We start from the raw sequence: 18,239 nt of genomic DNA, 5'->3' as shown, positions 1-18,239 counted from the left end.
AGCCTGGTTTCCCAAAGGGATCTTCTCTGAAGCGTCAACTCTGTTTGTTCAATCTGGTTTGCTTTTTAGCATGATATTGCTGACGTGCTTCCATGGAACTGGAGCAGAGAATCAAACTGCAGCCCAGACCTAGGGCTTTCCTGTAGCTCCCGTTTAAGCAGGCCTCGTGGTCTGTAGCTGATATTTACAGAAGAAACAAGATTTCTGGTGCTCAGCCTTGCCCCATTTTGGACTTTACTTTTTGCCCTCTGAAGCAGACAGGCCATGATGTTTACCATGACAGGGCACAGTGCTACCTAGAGAAGCTTTGTGGTTTTGCTGGAGTGGTAATGCCTGAAGAAAATAAAGCTTCTCCTTTTTTTGCCCAGCAGTAATTCACTTTTGAGGAAACAAAAGGGTTAACACAGTCCATGGCATTAATTCTAGACTGGTGAGCTGTCACAGTAAAGGTTGAGTGGATGTGTGTGTGTGTGTGTTGCAGGACTGCTACATATTTTCAGGGAAAATTCTCTTTACAAACATCCCATAAACTGTGCTTAAGCCTTTTGTAGTTATCTTCTCTGAAATGATGCCACCTCGGCTTTCCTGGTCACACAGGCTGTTGTTGGCACCCCTCTAGGCAGCATATTTTAAAGCACATTTTCAAACGTAATTTACACAGCACTAAAAAGATTCTTTTTCCAACTTGAATGTTAATTGTTTTCTAAGTCCTCCCACTTTCTCTCATCGAAGCTGGATGCTTGTTTCCTCGTGGAAGGCTTTTCATTACACCTTGTGCATGTTTTCTGATGACTGGAGCGGTCTTGGCTGATGAAGCTGTGCAGGATGTGCCAGTCACCTGCCAGTGTTTCCTTCCAGATGGAGTAGATGGATGAAACTCTGCTGGATGACACTATTCCACATTACCTTGGGCCCAGGGTCTTTTGGCTAAAGACCTGGTGTGCTCTGCTGTGCAGAGAGTTTCTCTCACAGTAGCAGAAAAACGTGGGAGCACGGAAGTGAACTGAAATCACTGCTCAGCGCTCTGTTGCCGAGGAGAGGTAGTGGTTGCAACAAGCCCAGGGCTCCAGCATGAACTGTGCTTAACACTGCAGGAGCTGTGGAGTCTGTAAGCTGAGGCTCTGCCTCTGGGTCAACACCTACTCCTGAACATGTAACGTTCAAACAGAGGTGAGGAACTGACTCCAAAGGTGGTTACATTTGGGAGGGAGGTGTGTTTGGACTGCTCTGCAGTGAACTTTTGGTCTCTTCCCCAGTTCTCATCCAATGAGCCATGACTTCAGTGTTGCTCACTGGTAGATGTTGGGTGTACAAATCCATTTTGCAACATTTCTCTTGCTGCTCTTTCTGACTGAACTACCTGCCGGGTTATCTGAATTAAAACTGAGCACTCCCTTGTCTTGCAGTCTGAAACAGACAGACTGGTCTTGGCTTAGAAAATGATGTAAACTGAAAGAGAAGCTGAAGGGGAAAAGTTTGTCCCCTTGCTATAACATTAAGAGCTATAATGTAGAGATATGAAATGGAAATGGATGTCTCTAATTCAAACAATTCCCTTCCCTTCCAAATGAAACAAGGATGGTTTGAGGGTGGGAGGGTTTGGTTGCCTGCCCTCCTGCTCTGCCATGTCAGGGGAACAATATCAGCTGCTTCTGTCTTCCAGTTCTGCACAAAAAGGGATCCCTGCTGCCTGGGCCTTTTCTTTCCATTTGAGTTGCTGAATAAACAACCAGAGTTATTTTTAGGAATTGCACTGAGGGGGGAATGTATCTTCTGGTACAGATGCAAACTCTGCAGCACCCCACACACAGACCTAACACACTGAAATGAAGCCAAGTCTTGTTTCCCTGGGGCTACTGAAGTGCAGCAGCAGGCTTTTAGTGATGTCTCTTGCTGTGCCCAGGGATACACCAACAATGTTGGCCTTCCTCTGCTCTTTGCTTTAGAAAACAGGATTTTCACTTCTCTCTTAGGTGGTGTTTCACTGGGGGAAGAAGCAGTGCCCTGCAGAGAGAGAGCATCTGCTGCTGTTCTTGGCTTTACAATGGAGAGCAGGTCCAGCCCTGAGGCGGGTGCTGGTCATGAGCACTGGGCCTGAGCAGCTGACTCAGGCCACTTGTGTTCCACATGGCTGAAGGAAGACCCAAGCCTCAAACTTCAGGCTTTTTAAGCTGAAAATACACAAGTAAAGAAAAAACTCTGGGCAACTGCTTGCAACAGTAGCACTGGTGGTCCTGCTGCCTGCAGAAGACTTAATATCATAGAGATGGCTGGAACAGTGTAGTGCAGAGGGCTGAAAGACAGGCAGCATGCCAGGCTCATCCCCAATGGTGGCACTGCTGTGCTCAGCTGTTTGCACTCTTGTCTGCAGCTGCTCTTTACAGTGAAGCACACATGACCTTCCCACCTCGTCTCACTGAACTTGAGGCCCTCACCCAAATGTCAGCACCTTGGCTGTTGGCACATCAGAAGTGGTAGCTGTGCTTTGCCCGAGAGGGTGACATGAATGTTTCCAGTACTGGGAAAAGGAGGGATGTGTTCTCTCTGGGGGAGCTTGGTTGCTGTTAAGAAATGGCTGTGCATGACCCCAAAAAGACTCGGGGGGGGGGGGGAGGGGAGAAGTTTGTTTCATCCCTTCTGACGAAATCTCTATTAGAAGGGAATATGCAGCTTCTTTTCCCAACTGTGTCCAGTTCTGGAGTCTCCAGTACAAGAGAGAGATTAAGTGATGGGATAGAGTCCAGCAAAAGGCCACTGAGATGATGAAGGGACTGGAGCACTTCTGTGAGGAAAGCCTGAGAGAGCAGAGTCTGTTCAGCTTGGAGAAGAAAATGCTCGGGGGTATCTGAACAATGAGCCCTGAAGAGAGGATGCAAAGATGACAGAGCCAGTCTCTTTCCAGTGGTGTCCAGTGACACAGGAGGTTCCCTTTGATCATCAGGAAAACATTTTTCACTGTGAGGGTCACCAAGCATTAGCCCAGGTTGCCCAGACAGTTTGTGGAGTCTCCATCCTTTGAGATACTCAGAAGCCAACTGGATGTGGCCCTGGGCAGCTGGCTCTGTGTGACCCTGCTTAAGCAGGAGAGTTGGACCAGATGACCTCCAGAGCTCCCTTCTCACCTCAGCCTTTCTATAATTCAAAGTCCACTTAGCATCTGCATCTGCTGCATGGGTTAGAAAGAACAAAAAGGGAGGGGAGGGAAAGATGTCTGTTTCTTTAAAATACCAGGGCTACTAACAAATTAGCATCCCCTACATATGTCTTTTCCTCCATAGTATTTGGGTAAGAACAAAGTTTTGGTTTGTAGCACATAGGAAACAAGTCTACAATGTGTGGTTTTACAGAGCCATGGCCTTTCCAGGAGACCACATTGAGCATGTTTTCAATCAGGATTTAGAAGATTTTGTTTCTGTATGTGACAATAGTAATAACAAACTTTATTTCCAGGGTGGATTAATGTGCCAAGTCTCTTCAGCATTGACCACTTGTATAACATTGAGGCAGAAAGGGATTTTTCCCTTCAAAATTGCATGTGGAATTTAGCAAGAAATCTTTGTTCTTCTTCAGAATGTCCCTTTGGCTTGATAACCTGAAGTTCTGGAATTGAAGTTTGAGATTACCTCTTTGTGGTCTCATGTGGCTTTTCACTGCATTTTCCCCAGTTTGGGGCGGGTTGCTTGTGACCAGTCTGTCCATCTCTGAAACTTTCTTTGCTTCAGGACAACATTTTGCTGCTAAGAACAGAAAAGGGTTGAGTTCAAAGACGTTGAAACTGATGCCATATGGGGATGTGTACCCAAAAAACAATGAAAACAAGAGAGCAAGGTCTGCTGGCAAAGTCTTTGCTAAGTACAGGTGCCAAGAGAAACATAAAAAAAGGTCAGTAGTGTAGAAATGAATATTCACCAGGACTGTACAAACCTGAACCATCCCCTGCCCCAGGGCGCTGGGAGCTGAGCAGCAGCCCTGGTCAGGATCCAAATGCCACAAGGAATAGAGAGTTGCTCTGGCGATGAGGTGGTAGAGTGGGACTGTCAAGATCTGAGTTCAGATTCTCAGGTTTTGGTTTAATTGCTCAATAGTGTTTACTTACCTCAAGTAGTGCTGGGAGAAATACACCAAACACGTAAGCACTTTGACGTGAAAATGATGGGCAAGACACACATCGCTGTTGAGAGGAGGCGGGAGAGCTGTCAGGCTTTTTCAAGACAGGTTTTGCCTCTCTCCAGTCACTTATTCCTTAGATCATTAAATCACCTAAATTTATTAAAAGGCTTATCACCTTTGTACTTTCCAGGCTTCTTGATGCTTTTTTTCATCCCTGTTCACTGAATTCATCACGTTTGCAGATCCTGATGTACAAAGGCTGAGGGAAGCAGGGTCCTGGGGCAGTGAAGGAGCTGCACCACCCCAAGGCTCCCTGCAGGCTGTGGATTCTCAACTGGAAAGTAAAGGGAAGATGCTCAAGAAGATCATTTTAACCATCAAGCAAAATGCCACTTCCTGGGATCTCTGTCCTTGAGCTTTGCAGCAGTTCAGCTTTTACTGCTCTTAATCTGTTCTGGCAATCCTTTTAGCTGTGAAATAACCACTGGCACCAGCAGCATGACAAAGGTCGAGTTGTTTGTGGCCACTGCAGCTGGAAAGATGTCCTGCTGCAGCCCTCAGGCTTGGCTCACACTGTGTCTCTGTAAGGCTGTGCCTCTGCTTTTGTCTGCAGAGAGAACAAGTTTCCCTCACAAGGACACATCATTTTTCCTAACGTTTATCTGATGGCTCCCTCTAGAGAGAGGAACATAAATACTGACCTACTTCATGAAGTTCTTGGATTTGGTCGCTTTTAGTCTGGGAAGTGGTTTTGTTGCAGTTGCTTCTCATTAGACTCCTTCCTTTTCTGTGCCTTCTTTCCCCTGCTGTTAGGGTGACTGCAGGAGTACAGGGTTTTCAACTCCTCTTCCTTGCATTTCAAAGTTCTCCCCTGTAAAGTGACTAAGTGTGCCTCAATAGACCTACCTACCTACTCCTACAAAACAAGATCCATAAGCCTGATGGGCAAGCAGGGAAATACTCTGAGATGAGCAAAGCTTCCTGCTGCCCTGTTATCAGGCTGATAACAGCTCATTTTAAAAAGACAGGGGGTAGATGTTGACCAGCTCTAATTTGAGATAAGTAGGACCTGGTGTCATGAGCAGGGGTGCTTTATTTTTGTAGGGAGTGAGACACATACAGGGAATGGAAGAAGGGCATAGGCATAAAGGAACATGTGGGTTAAACTGGTTTACAGCTGCCCTTCACTGCAGTCAGTGACCACCAGGTTGCTCTCTGAAGGAGTAACTCCTTGTTTGAGTTAAACATCACTTAATGAAAACTAGTGCTGCTCCTGCTGCTGGGGCTTTAACAACTGCCCTGTCATTCCAAAAACACAATCAGCGATTGAACTGAACACAGAAATGTCTGGCCCAGGGCTGTGTCCTACCAAGTAGATTCAGAGAGTCATAGAATAGTAGGGGTTGGAAGGGACTTTTAGAGATCATCTAATCCAAACCCCCTGCAGAAGCAGGTTCACCTAGATCAGGTGACATAGGAATGCATACAGGTAAATTTTGAGGACCTCCAAGGAAGGAGACTCCACAACCCTCCCTGGGCAGCCTGTGCCAGGGCTCCCTCACCTGAACAGTGAAATAGTTTTTTCTTATGTTTAAATGGAACTTTTTGTGTTCCAGTTTCATCCCATTACCCCTTGTCCTGTTGCTAGATACCATTGAAAAAAGGGATGTTCCAACCTCCTGACACCCACCATTTAGATATTTGTAAATGTTAATAAGATCTCCCCTCAGTCTCCTCCAGACTAAACAGCCCCAGTTCCTGCAGCCTTTCCTCATATGAAAGATGTTCCATTCCCCTGATCATCTTGGCGGCCCTGCGCTGGACTCTCTCCAGAAGTCTCTCCCCTCATCTAGCCCGCCAGTTCTGCCCTCATAGAAGGCTATCAGATTGGTCAAACAGGATTTCAACAGGATTGTTTACACTGAGTTTTTCAGTACTGACTTAAGTCTGTCTATACTGAAGCCCACAGTGAGACTCTGGTCCTTGAGTCCTGGCAGGGCATGTTCAGCATCTCACCTGGGTCTTGTTTGACGGGGTGTCCCTGTTTGCATCTTGTTCCCAGTGAGTGGAACAGTGTAAGCTGGGAGAGTCAGGACAGCCCAGAAGCTGGTGGGTGTGCTGGCAAAGATGCAGCAGACGACTTGTAGATGCAGTTCACACCATAATATCAAGGTGTCCATGGGAGTGTCCTGCTGTTCAAGCGCAGACAGCAACCAATTGCTGATACTTGTCATCAACCACTCACTCACTGCTTTATTTTGGTCTTTTTACAAAGAATAAACACGGCCCAGAAACAAAACTTGTGGGGAAGAGGAAATGCAGTTTACAAAATTGCCTGGTATCTGTTACACTGACCTGAAATATGCACCAAGAGAGAGAAATGTCCCCATGGGCCCTGCACCACCACAGTCAGTCTCACCACACTGTCAGTGGGCTGTGCCTTTCCCTCAGGACACAGGGAAATGACCCTACAAGTGGGCTGTGGCACTACATCCCTCTATGTGCAGCATCCCTGGCACCAAAACCCTTCTGAAAAATGCCAAAGCCTTCAGCCTGAGAATAACAAAGAACTGAAGGCAGAGTCACACAAGCCTGAGGGCTGACACCACAAGTGCTGGGCTGAGTGTGGAAAGGGCAGCACTGTAAGGACAGCTGTGGTGCTTCTCCTTGGGCTCCTGTAAACCTCGTGTGTACTGAAGCCCTCAGCCTGCTCTGCTGAGCAAGAACCTGTCTCACCTCTTTCTGGTGAGCTGGCATTGGATGCCATTCTCCTTTTGCTCCTAAAACATTCTAGGTGGCACTAAATGTATTTATTTACATGCAAGTGCATCAACACAAAGCATCTCCTTGGCTTTACAGCCACAGTCTGTGCTGTGGGAAAGGGACTGAAATGAAGTATAATCAGGGCCAAAACACCAAAGTGGGGGAGGCTCTGGATTTTGTTGCTAATTGATATCACGTGCTTTAATTCTTTTTAAACTTCAAGTGCTGCTTTAACCACAGCATCTGTCTCTTTTGCACTTGGATTAAAGCAGTTTTCAGACCCTTGGCTTCATTTTTAAGCTGTGACTAAAAAGAAAAATGTCAGCTAATTCAGATACACCAGTGCTGAACTCGGACTAAAATACATGTTACATATATGTTGTGCATGTTTGGTTGCTTTTATGACTATTTAAACACCAGCCATTAAACTTTTCTTCTATCCTGCAGAATTAAGAAGCAACTTGACTTAAATAGCCAAATATGCAAATGTTTTATTAGCCATTATACACTTCCAGCCACACTCTTGCTTTCAGTAACTGCATTTAACAGTTTGAACCATGTAAGACAATAGCAGCCTTCTAGGAAATAAACACCTGTACAAGCCTTGCTGTTGTTTTCTTTCACTGTCATGAGAGAAGGAGCTAAATTGCTAAAATAAAGCAATCGTTTGAATGCTGACCCAGCCCCTTCAGGAGGAGCTGTGACAGCCCAGCTCCTCTCAGCACTGCTTAACAGGTGAAAACTGATTTCAGGGCCTCTCTTTATTTCCTAGGAGACTGACAGTTTGCTGTAAAGAGGGATTTTTTTCCTAAGCTGATATTTAATAGGATGTCTTTGAATAACAACTATATGCCATCAGCCAGTAGGATATCTTTTTAGGAAACTAAGTTACATGAAGCAGACACAGTGAGTCGTGCTCTGCCCACCACCATGGCCTTTTGCTACTGGTCCCTGTGGAGAGCTCAGCAACACCTGAGTTACACCTGTGTCCAAGTCTCTTGCCCTACCACTGGCCCCCAGCCACAGGTACAACAGCAGTGCAAGCTGCTTGGCTTCTGTGTGCAGTTTGCTCTCAAACATGCTCAGTTCAGGAGAAAAGGGGTTACCACAATTGCTATGGAGAATCTTGGCTTTGCAGTAAATCTGAAACCTGTGAGACAAAATGAATCCCACCTGAATGTTTTGGTCTGAGCTGATTGTCCTCACCATCAGCAGGAAGCCAGAGGAATGCTGGTGGTGTTCCTTAAAGGGGAACCAGTAAACCTCTGTGAAAAAGCCTGTTTTCTCTCTACCAATGTATGGTGAGAATCCCAAAGGAGGAATTCAAATGTCCGCAGGGCGGGTGACACACATCACCTCCTCTGGGGCTGGAAAGAAATAGTTCCAGGCAAAATACAATCCTCTCATCAGGAGGTGGACTTCTCTAAAACCTGTGTGTCCCACTTAATACCTTCATAATGATGAAGTGATTCATTTTGATCCTTCACAGGAATGGCAAGCCCCTAGAGCTCAGCATGGTCTTTCTCTTCCTGCCTAGAGTCATGCAGCCATTTCTCCACCAGCTCCAGCCAGGTCTGGGTGTGGTGGTTGTTGAAACCTCCCACTTCTTGACATAAACAGGATAACATTCAGCCCTGGCTCCATCAAGTAATGTGAAAGGCATCTGGCAGCATTCCTAAATTCTTGCTCTTTAAAAAGGAGGAAGCAGATCTCTTCTGCATACCAGCCTTGATTTATAGAAACTGAAGGCCGTGAGGAATCCTTCCATTTAAACTGAGCAGGAGATGTGAGAGAGGGTTTATGCATCCTCAGCTACAGGGCTGAGCCCAGTCAGCCTCAGGCAGTGAGGGAAGCCCCCAACCTGTCAAACACAGGGCTTAAATGTTGTTTAAAACATTCACTGCTTCTTCCTGGAGCCCTTTGGCAGGGCTACTGAAGGTACACTCCTCTGCATGTTGAGTGTTTTAAATGACTTGGGGTAACTTCACAAAGCCTGGGCTCTGATTTTAATGCCTCCCAATTTTCTTCCAATACACAGAACACAACTTTACTGTGTCCTGAGACAGCAGGTGCGTATTCACAATGGCAGCAGAAAAAATCTGGTGTGGGCACCAGTGTCCCCAGTGATGAGAACATCTGAACCCTATTTATTTTTAACAGGCCTATGGCATCCTACATGCCCTCAGCAGCAGGCACGCTACAGTACTGCTGCTGTCTAAATAGAAGCTTTGTGGTCACACTGTGCCAGCAGTGATGCTAAGTTCCTGGAGAGGTGGATTTAAACTTCTGGGAGAACTCTTCCAGCACCTCCATTAACTTCTCCTCATCCTCCAGTGGACTGTGAGTGCAGGCCAGGGGTAAGTGTGTAGGAACCGGTTGCCTGTCTGGAAGACAAAAGCAAACACACAAACAAATCCGTTATGGTGCACGTAACTACCTCTCCTAGCACAAAGGAGGTTTTTCTGCTGGGCTCTGTTCTGCACAAACATACCTCATGGTCTCAAAGCCAAGAAACTTACCTTCTAGGTACCTGTAAAACAGTGGTAGTGAAGCTTATCTTCCAAACTGTAAACTAGACCAGTGGCTCACTTACCATAAGCAACATGTATCCAGCCTAAAGACTTCTGACCAAATTCGCTTCATTTGATGCTTTACTTGGTTCTCCAAATCTCATATTCCTTACTCACTTGGTGTAAATACAGTTGTATCACCTTCCATTCTGGGGAGTTTTCTCTCCATGAACTTGGTACCTAGAGCCTGGGAACCTTGTGATAATGCTCTTGGGTGTCTATGAAATGACCATCCAAGCACCAGGGCTGTGCTGTCAGCCCAGTTAAGCCCAGCTTCTGCAGTGGCCACCTGAGACTGGAAGAACAAGCTCTTGCAACACTGGACAGCACATCAGGGAAACGTACCAGGCTGCCATCAGGCTTCCTTGAAGGCCGAGATGTTTGCTGTCTTAAAAGCTAACGTTGAAGAGGGAGAAACATGCAGAGGAACGTTCCCTCATCGATCACTGAATCACAGAATCACAGAATTGCTTCTGTTGGAAAAGACCCTTATGATCATCAAGTCCAACTGTTAACCCAGCACTGCTGAGCCCATCACTACACTGTGTCCCTCAGCCCTTCACCTGCACTGCTTTTAAATACCTCCAGGGATGGTGACTCCATCACTTCCCTGGGCAGCCAGTGCCAGTGTCTAATAACCCTCTCAGTGAAGAAGTTCTTCCTGATATCCAACATAAATCTCCCCTGGTGCAACTTGAAGCCATTTCCTCTTGTCCTATCATTCATTACTAGAGAGAAGAGTCCAACCTCCAACTCACTACAACTTCTTTCAGGTAGTTGTAGAGTGCTGATGTCTCCTCTCAGATGCCTCTTCTCCAGGCTAAACATCCCCTCAGCCACTCATCATCAGACTTGTGTTCCAGACCCTTCACCAGCTTCATTGCCCATCTCTGTATACTCTCCAGCACCTCAATGTCCTTCTTGTAGTGAGGAGCCCAGAACTGGACACAGTATTCTAGGTGCAGCCTCATCAGCACCAAGTACAGGGGGACAATCACTTCCCCAGTCCTGCTGGCCACACTATTTCTAATACAAACCAGGATGGCACTGGCCTTCTTGGCCACCCGGGCACACCGCTGGCTCATGTTCAGACAGCTGTCAATTAATACCCTTAGGTCCTTCTCCTCTGGACAGCCTTCCAGACACACATCCCCAAGCCTGTATTGTTGCATAGGGTATCTGTGACCCAAAATTATGAATACAAACTGCCCCCTACCTAACCATAGTGCTTCCAGTAGCCTGTACTGAAGCTGGGGAACTATGTGTGAAAGCCAAGTTCAGCATCATGGAGAAGATACTTCTTAGCCTTTGGAAAGCAGGACTGTGTCAAAGGTTTTTATTTATCTTGGCTGATGCAGAGCTCTGGTTGTACAAGTCATGTTCTCACTCCCCTTTTTTTTTCCTCCTCGGGAAAAAAAAAAGCTGGCTTTGGTTTGCACTCGAGAAGAAACAGAATAAAAGAGAACAGAGGAAATGGAGAGAAGCTGTGACTGATTCAGGAAATGGCTGTCCAGTAAGTGCAGGCTCTGTAGTCCAGTGCTTCTGTACACAAAGCCCTTTACTGAAAGGGCCTGAAGGGGGATCATGGTAAGATGTGGCTGCCCAAGGGCAGGAGAGAGAAATAACTGACTTCATGACTATTTGAAAAACATAGGAGAGACACAGGCATAGGACTGATTTCTCTTGCAGCCTTAAGAGCAGTCATACCAAGACCAAAAGTCAATAGGTTTAAAATCTAAAGAGCCAAGGCATGTTGCCTGTTTAATTACCAAAGTTAGGGATAGACAAAGGCCAAAGGCAAGAGCCTGGTGGAATTACAATCTAGAGAAAGAGCAACTGAGCAGAAGCACTAGGACCAGAAGAAGGTGATGGGAGTACAGAAAGGGCAAAGCCTGGTCCTACAAAGAAGACTGGGCAGCTGGGATCTGGGGTTTCTGCATGCACCACATGATGACATGGAAAAGGTCTGGTTAAGTATCTGTCAACCAATCCTGTGCAACTGTCTGGAGGGGACAGAAGGGACAAAGCCCACCCATCCTGACAAGTCTGAACTCCTGCATGTGCCGCCTTGAAACACAGTGAATCGGGATTTGAGTACCACATCCAGCTAAAGTACTGGGCTCCTGTAAGCAATTACCCTGAGCTTTGCCCCCTTCTTTGTGGACTGACCTGCATCACCATGAAGACCCCTATGCTTCCAGCTGCTCCTGATAAGATACCTGGGCAAAAGAAAGGCTCTCCTATTTTTCCATTCCCCGTGCTTACAGTGCCAAAAATGCCACTATGCTCAAGTCTCTGCCCAGCATTAGAGGAAAGCAGAAGCGGCAGTTTTAACCAGGGTAGGAAGAGGAGTCTGTCAAAGCAAAGCCAACCCCCAGCACTCTGTGAGAAGGATGCTAGTTTCCCAGCATCATAAAGGATACTGTTTTACTGCTGTGATTCACCTTCCCCTGGCACAGTCCTGCACACAGCCATTTTCATTTAAAAAAATCCCCCACAACTCTCCCTAAAAAACTGCTCTGAAGTCTCTATCAGCTGCTTTAGAGGACAAAAGCAGGAACATAACATGGTGGTTCTCTGGTTGCTCAATGCTCACTCGAACCTTTAGGCTTGGAAGGACTTTGAGAAATACATTATCCTTAGAACAGGGGTTGCCTGGTGGAGCCTTCATCCCCTCCCAAGTCAGAAGGGGATCCTCCTGTTGGGGCAGCTTAGGGATCTCCTACACCACATAGGGCCTTGCACTTAGTGCCTCACCTTGGAAGAACAATCCACTCGGGAGCTGTGTTGCTTCAGCTGACACTGCCAACCACACAACAGTATCGGCTCCCTGGGCCTCCGTGCGCAGGGCATTCTTCATCTTCTGGTAGAAATCTGGCATTGACGACCTCACAGCTACAAAGAATAACAATGGGATGGTGGCCTGCCACACATGGCTTGTTTTGATTTAAAAACAAACAACAATAACAACAAAAAAGAGTAGCTCAAAATTGCTTCTGTGAGTGTGAAAGGAAGAGAAGGCACCTCAGAGGTTATGAAAGAAAATGAGTATTTCCCCACAGCCAGGAGTATGACGATTTGTGGTGGAATAGTGCTGAACTGCCAGATGATCCACCAGTTGTTTGTTTGGGTCAAGCTACAGGGACTAAACTAGTAGGAACTGAGAACCAGATGGGAGAGAGGTTCCTCAGCCAATTCATAGAATGGTAGGGTTGGAAGGGATCTTTAGAGATCATCTAGTCCAACCTCCCTGCAGAAGCAGGGTCACCTAGATCAGGTCGCATAGGAACATGTCCAGGCAGGTCTTGAAGACCTCCAAGGAAGGAGACTCCACAACCCCTCTGGGCAGCCTGTGCCAGGGCTCCCTCACCTGAACAGGAAAAGGTTTTTTCTGATGTTTAAGTGGAACTTTTTGTGTTCCATCTTCATCCCATCACTCCTTGTCCTGTTACTATCTACTATAGAAAAAAGAGACGTCCCAACCTCCTGACACCCACCCTTTAGATACCTAAAAATATACCCCCCCTCAATCTCCTCCAGACTAAACAGCCCCAGTTCTCGCAGCCTTTCCTCGTAAGGAAGATGTTCCAGTCCTCTGATCATCTTGGTGGCCTTAAACTGCAAAGTCATGGGGGAAACTCAAATACCAAACCCCAAGTGATCTGATTAGATTTTTAGCTCTTATTTCATCGCCAGGTTTAGCACTGTATTTAAAAACCGTATAGTGAGCAGCACCAAAGCCAACTGCATCATTCATATTTAAACTCTAGTTTCCTTTTATTTTGTCTAACAAGTGATGAATGAAGGCCCATCCCCTGCAGCTGTTTATTTTTGGGGGCTGGAGAGTCCTGGAGCTTTAAGGCAGGATAACTTTATGGTTCGTTAGGTCTGAAATCTACAAACCATGTGCAAAAATCGATGCATTTTAAAAATAAATATTAGGATATTCAGTTGGAAAGGGCAGTTTTTGAGCATAAAGTAGGTGGGGTAAATGCTTCTGTCATCAGAAACACATTTGGGAAACTGTTTCTAGAAAAGATATAGAGATCAGATTGCTGCTGTGCATCCTGAGCTTGGGCAGCGGGGGCTGGAATGCAACGGCTCCCTAGGCCACTGGAGCAGGCCCTCCTGTCCTGCTGGGACAGTCCCTGAGGAACAGCTGCAGCCCAGACAAAGGGCTCTCTGCCCAAACCTGCCGCTTCTCTGTGGCAGCATGTGTTCAGGGGAAGAGCAGAGGAGGGGGGCTTGCACAGCGCTGCCTGCTCCGATTTCCGACATGCCCTTGCAAATTCCCAGCATCTGCATGTTGGTACTTAGAAAGACAGAAGCTCTGTCTCTGTGTTTAACCGTCCACAAACATAAAGGTTAGCTCCAAGCATTATGGCCCTGCTGGGCACTTGTGTGGAGCTGGAATCATTCATTGCCCACAAATATTCTCTGGCTATGCAGAGGCAGCAGACACTGTGCACAAAAGAGCTACCAAGGGAGTACAAAACTACTTCAAGCACCAGTTTGGAGCCAAGAAATCACTGCACCTGTTGGAGAAATCTACCAGAAAGTCTCTTTCTCTTTTCTTTTAGACTAATCTTGGGGGAAAAAAAGAGAAAGATTGTCAGCCAGACTGTCAAGCAGCTGTTACCTGGAGTGTCTGCCCAGCCAGGGTGCATAACAGAGAATTGGATGTTCCTGTGAGCTTTTGCCCATTGTTCTGTCAAGACAACTTGCTGTCTCTAGGAGAGAGCAAAAAGAGCCAGGCTAGCATCAAGTTCAATAGCCTGTCCACCGAGTCGCTTCCCAGGGAGATAAACTACCTCAATGTGCTGTAAATACCAGGGCATTTATGTACAGCAGAAATACAGCCTCGCTCATCCTGACTACATTTATTGGGTAGCTTTGCCAGAGACCACCATTGCAATCCACATCCTGGCTACAAGCTCACTTCTAAAGTGGTTACACTGCTGTTACTGACCACATCTACGTGCTACAGACTGGAGGTAAGGGCAAAGCAGGCAGAAAACCATCAGCTAAAGACAGTTTTCCCCCTTGAGACTGACATCAAATCAAAGCCTAGCCACGCTCTCCATGCAAGATGGGTTGAGCTCACCAGCACATGCCATCACATCCCTGCAGACTGCTCCCTGCGTGCCTCCATACAGGTTGGGTGCAAAGGGGAAGCAGCAGTAAACAACAGGGTTTCTGCAAAGCAGATGGTGTAAGCTGCCTGGCAAATGAGCACTGGGCTTTGCTCTCAAAGCCGTGGACTGTACCTTGTTTTGTGCATACACCATAGTCCCATCGAACGTCCCACTTGCCGACTGCAAGTCCGATACGTTCAGTTTTTGAACTAGCATGCCCCCAGAAGAGACAGTTATCTGTAATCAAGTGAACAAAAGCAAATGAATGAAAAGCAAAGGAACTCCCTGCAATCACCCTCATGCATGTAAGGTGTTCTTCAGGCCCTACTTGGAAGTCCCTAGGGAGCAGGATTCCTCTGCACACTCTTTGCACTACACTTGTGCTCCTATGTGGAGGTGAGGTGGAAGAAAGAGGATTTATTAATTTTTGAAGGTGGTTTTCATTCAAAGTGATGTTGACTCCTTCAGGGAACTTTGTGGTGCTGCTTTCTGAAAAGTACTGGGGAGAAAGGAAATAGAAGAATAGCACTGCTTATGTTTAGCATTTACAGAGAAAACCAGAGACTGTACAAAACCTGGGAGGTTTCATTTTAAAATCTCCTGTCCTATTTTACACCACGAGCTGTAATGTTCTTTTAAGCCTATGCTCCTGCTAGAGGCATTTTGCACTACGATGCGGGAGATAATTTGCCTCAGGGAAAGTAGAAGGACAAGTTGCCAAAGGAAATGTTTTGCTCTGATTTCCAATGAAAGGTTCAAAAGTAGCAGGCAGGAGGCTTTGCCTTGGAGATGGAGGTTTCTGTTAGCAAAATACAAGAGGACTCTGGAAATGTTACAGTCAAAGTAATGCTGCCACAAACCAGAAGGGAAGAATAGTAAAACACCACTTTCCAACAGCACCACAGACTCACCACTCTGGCATCAACTTCTTTATCCAGGAGGGGCAGCAGGGCAGTCGTCAGAATGTATGTACCTGAAAGATAAACAGGAACCATATTAACTTTTCTTTCCTTTATAAAAAGAACTCTTTCTTCTCTCCCCACCCTCTGTAGTGACCCCAAAGTCTCTTTATTTCTGAAACCTAACATGAATTTAATGCTGACTTCCTTTTTTGCTGCTTCACCTGCAGTATGGCAACTCAACTTGTAGTGGTCCATGTCGGTGTGGAACTCACTGAGAGGCACATCAGTTCTTTTATAGACTTTTATGTTTATTGTATTTATAAAGCAAAGTGTTCAACACATTCAGCCATGCCTCTGAAGCCAAATTGGCTCAGGTATGGATTTCTTTGAGGGTGGGTGCCAGTGAAGAAACTGGGAGTGTGTTTCCCTTCCATATGTGGCACATATACACTTATCTATGCCGGGTCACGAGCAAGAGCAGGACCTTGTGCTTCAGACTTGTGTTTTAGGCCCTTGCATTTGCACTTCAGACTCGTCCATTTTTGCCTTCTTGCTGTGCATACTTCTTCAGAGTATGCTGACACTTTTGATTTGTGTTGCACATAAAAACAGCCTCTTAAATGCCAGGCATGACTATTACAGAAGATAAGGAATCCTTGGGGGGAAAAGTATTAATGTTGTGTGCTCAAGGCTGAGCTAAGATTACTTGGGGAAACTGAACTGTGTCCTTCCCCACTTTAATCGTGTTCATTTAGCACAGATTTGTACACATCACACAAATATATTCCATTACAGCTGTTACCATGACCAGTAAAGTTTGTTATTCAAAACACTGTTCCAACTGCTGTTGCATTTCATTTGGACACACCTAGTGAAGTTTCAGCCGCTCAAGTGTGACACAGGGATTTCTGTTTGGTTCTGTCTCTTCAGAGATATTTTTCATTTCCCCTCCCCCACCCCAAACTGTATGTTAAAAATCCTGCTTAATTCAAAATGGGTTTAGCCCCATTTAGTCTGGTCTTTCTGTGTAGAGGATAATACTTCCCTCTCATCTCTTCACAAATGGCTCTAGTTCAACAATTCCATGTCAGCCATAAACATCTTTTTTTCCATGAGCTACTGAGGCCACGTTTTTCACTGGCCATGAAGACTTCAGCATATGTCTTTATAACCTCCCTTCCACGGAGGCAATGAGATCACTTAGAATGTTTACGAATATGCTCCCAAAATCACACGCGTTACACGCTCAGTGAACAAACTCTTCAGTTCTCCCACTGGTCACAGCAGTCTCCCTTTTCTCTACATAATCAGAGGGACATCCACGTGCACACAATATATTAAAAACCCTGGCAAAGCAAACAAAGCGAGTGCACAGCAGATGAGGAAATGCAGCCTGTCTTCAGCAGAAGAGGCGTGCAAAGGCAGCCGACAGTGAATAAGGAGAAGCCTGTGCGTCTCCCCTGGTAGTGGTGGGGAGACTGGACGATGACATCATTAGGACCAGAACTACCATTGACTGTCATGAGAGGCTGCCATGGTGTAAAGAAAACCTAAAAGAAAATCACTTCAGTGCAAGCTGAGAACCTGGATTACAATTTGATTTGCTATGGATCCTTCCAATGCAAAGGAGTATCACATTCTGGTTAAATAAGCTGCATCTCCCAAAGGCAGAGCTGCAGTGCACCAGCTATGACAACGCTTGATTTTACTGTCCTGCAGATTAATTTACACTGTTGAGAGGCTTCATGTTGATTTGTTAATTCTAAAGGGATGCAAAGATGAATGCATTAACATTGCCTCATTAACAACCGAGTTTCATTTTGTTCTCCAGCTGGATGACAGAACTGCTCAGTGCCAAAAATTCTGCTTATAGCAGCTACAGCTTGTCAGAAGTTTATGTGCTTATTTAAAACCGTAAACGAACTGCAAAGCCAAAGCCAGTGTCTCCTCTCTTCCTCAAGTTTATTAAGAATTCAGTAAATCCCACAGAGCCACAGCATTCCATCTTCTTGCCCCAATGTAGTGGGTTTGTGTGGCAAGGTTTTGATAGCAAGGGGCTGCAGAGGTAGCTTTAAGAAAAAAAAAATAGCTGCTAAAAGCTTTTCCCACTGAGGTGGACCCACCACTGACCAAGGCCAAGCCAATTAGCAGGGGAGGGGTAATGCTTCTGTGATTAATGTATTGAAATGGAGTGAGAATATGAGAACATCTCCAGAGATACCAATATCAGTGGAGAAGGAGGTGCCCAGGCACTGGTGGAGAGATTCCCCTGTGACTGGTGCTGCAGCTCATGGTGAGGCAGCTGTGCCCCAGCAGTCCATGGAGGCCACCGGGGAGCAGAGACCCACTCACAGCCCATGGAGGACTCCACTCCAGAGCAGGTGGATGCCTGAAGGAGGCTGTGACTCTGTGGGAAGCTCACCCTGGAGTGAGTTCCTGGCAGGACCTGGGAATCCACGAAGAGAGAGGAGCCCATGCTGGATCAGGTTTGCTGTCAGGGCTTGTGACACCACGGAGGACCAGGCTGAAGTAGTTCATTCTTGAAAGGACTGCACTCCATGAATGAAGCCCACGCTGGGGCAGTTTGTGAAGAGCTGTGGCCCGTGGGAAGGACCACATTGGAAAAGTTTGTGGAGGACTATCTCCCATTGGAGTGACCCCGCACAGTGGGAAGTGTGAGGAGGCCTTCCCCTGAGAAGAAGCAGCAGCAAAGTCCATCTGTAATGAACTGACCGTAACTCCCATTCCCTGAGCCACTG

At 46.4% G+C, this 18,239-nt stretch overlaps 1 protein-coding gene across 2 annotated transcripts in view; it reads right to left on the bottom strand.

Annotated features, from left to right (window-relative positions):
* Positions 1 to 6,343: 6,343 nt before the first annotated feature.
* DHRS12 (dehydrogenase/reductase 12) overlaps positions 6,344 to 18,239 on the bottom strand; it is a 32,071-nt gene continuing 20,175 nt past the window's right edge. For both annotated transcript variants that reach the window (XM_062020468.1, XM_062020469.1), the window contains 5 exons: positions 15,490 to 15,551; positions 14,711 to 14,815; positions 14,083 to 14,173; positions 12,201 to 12,338; positions 6,344 to 9,257 (listed from right to left, as the gene is read on the bottom strand). In XM_062020468.1, coding sequence (XP_061876452.1) covers positions 9,130 to 9,257; positions 12,201 to 12,338; positions 14,083 to 14,173; positions 14,711 to 14,815; positions 15,490 to 15,551 — 524 coding nt within the window. In that variant the 3' untranslated portion in view covers positions 6,344 to 9,129. The remainder of the gene's footprint in view (positions 9,258 to 12,200; positions 12,339 to 14,082; positions 14,174 to 14,710; positions 14,816 to 15,489; positions 15,552 to 18,239) is intronic.

The sequence above is a fragment of the Colius striatus genome, chromosome 1 (assembly GCF_028858725.1).
Source record: "Colius striatus isolate bColStr4 chromosome 1, bColStr4.1.hap1, whole genome shotgun sequence".
In the NCBI taxonomy this organism is placed as follows: Eukaryota; Metazoa; Chordata; class Aves; order Coliiformes; family Coliidae; genus Colius; species Colius striatus.
Note: the sequence above shows the minus strand (reverse complement) of the source record. Positions and strands in the feature narration are given on the sequence as shown.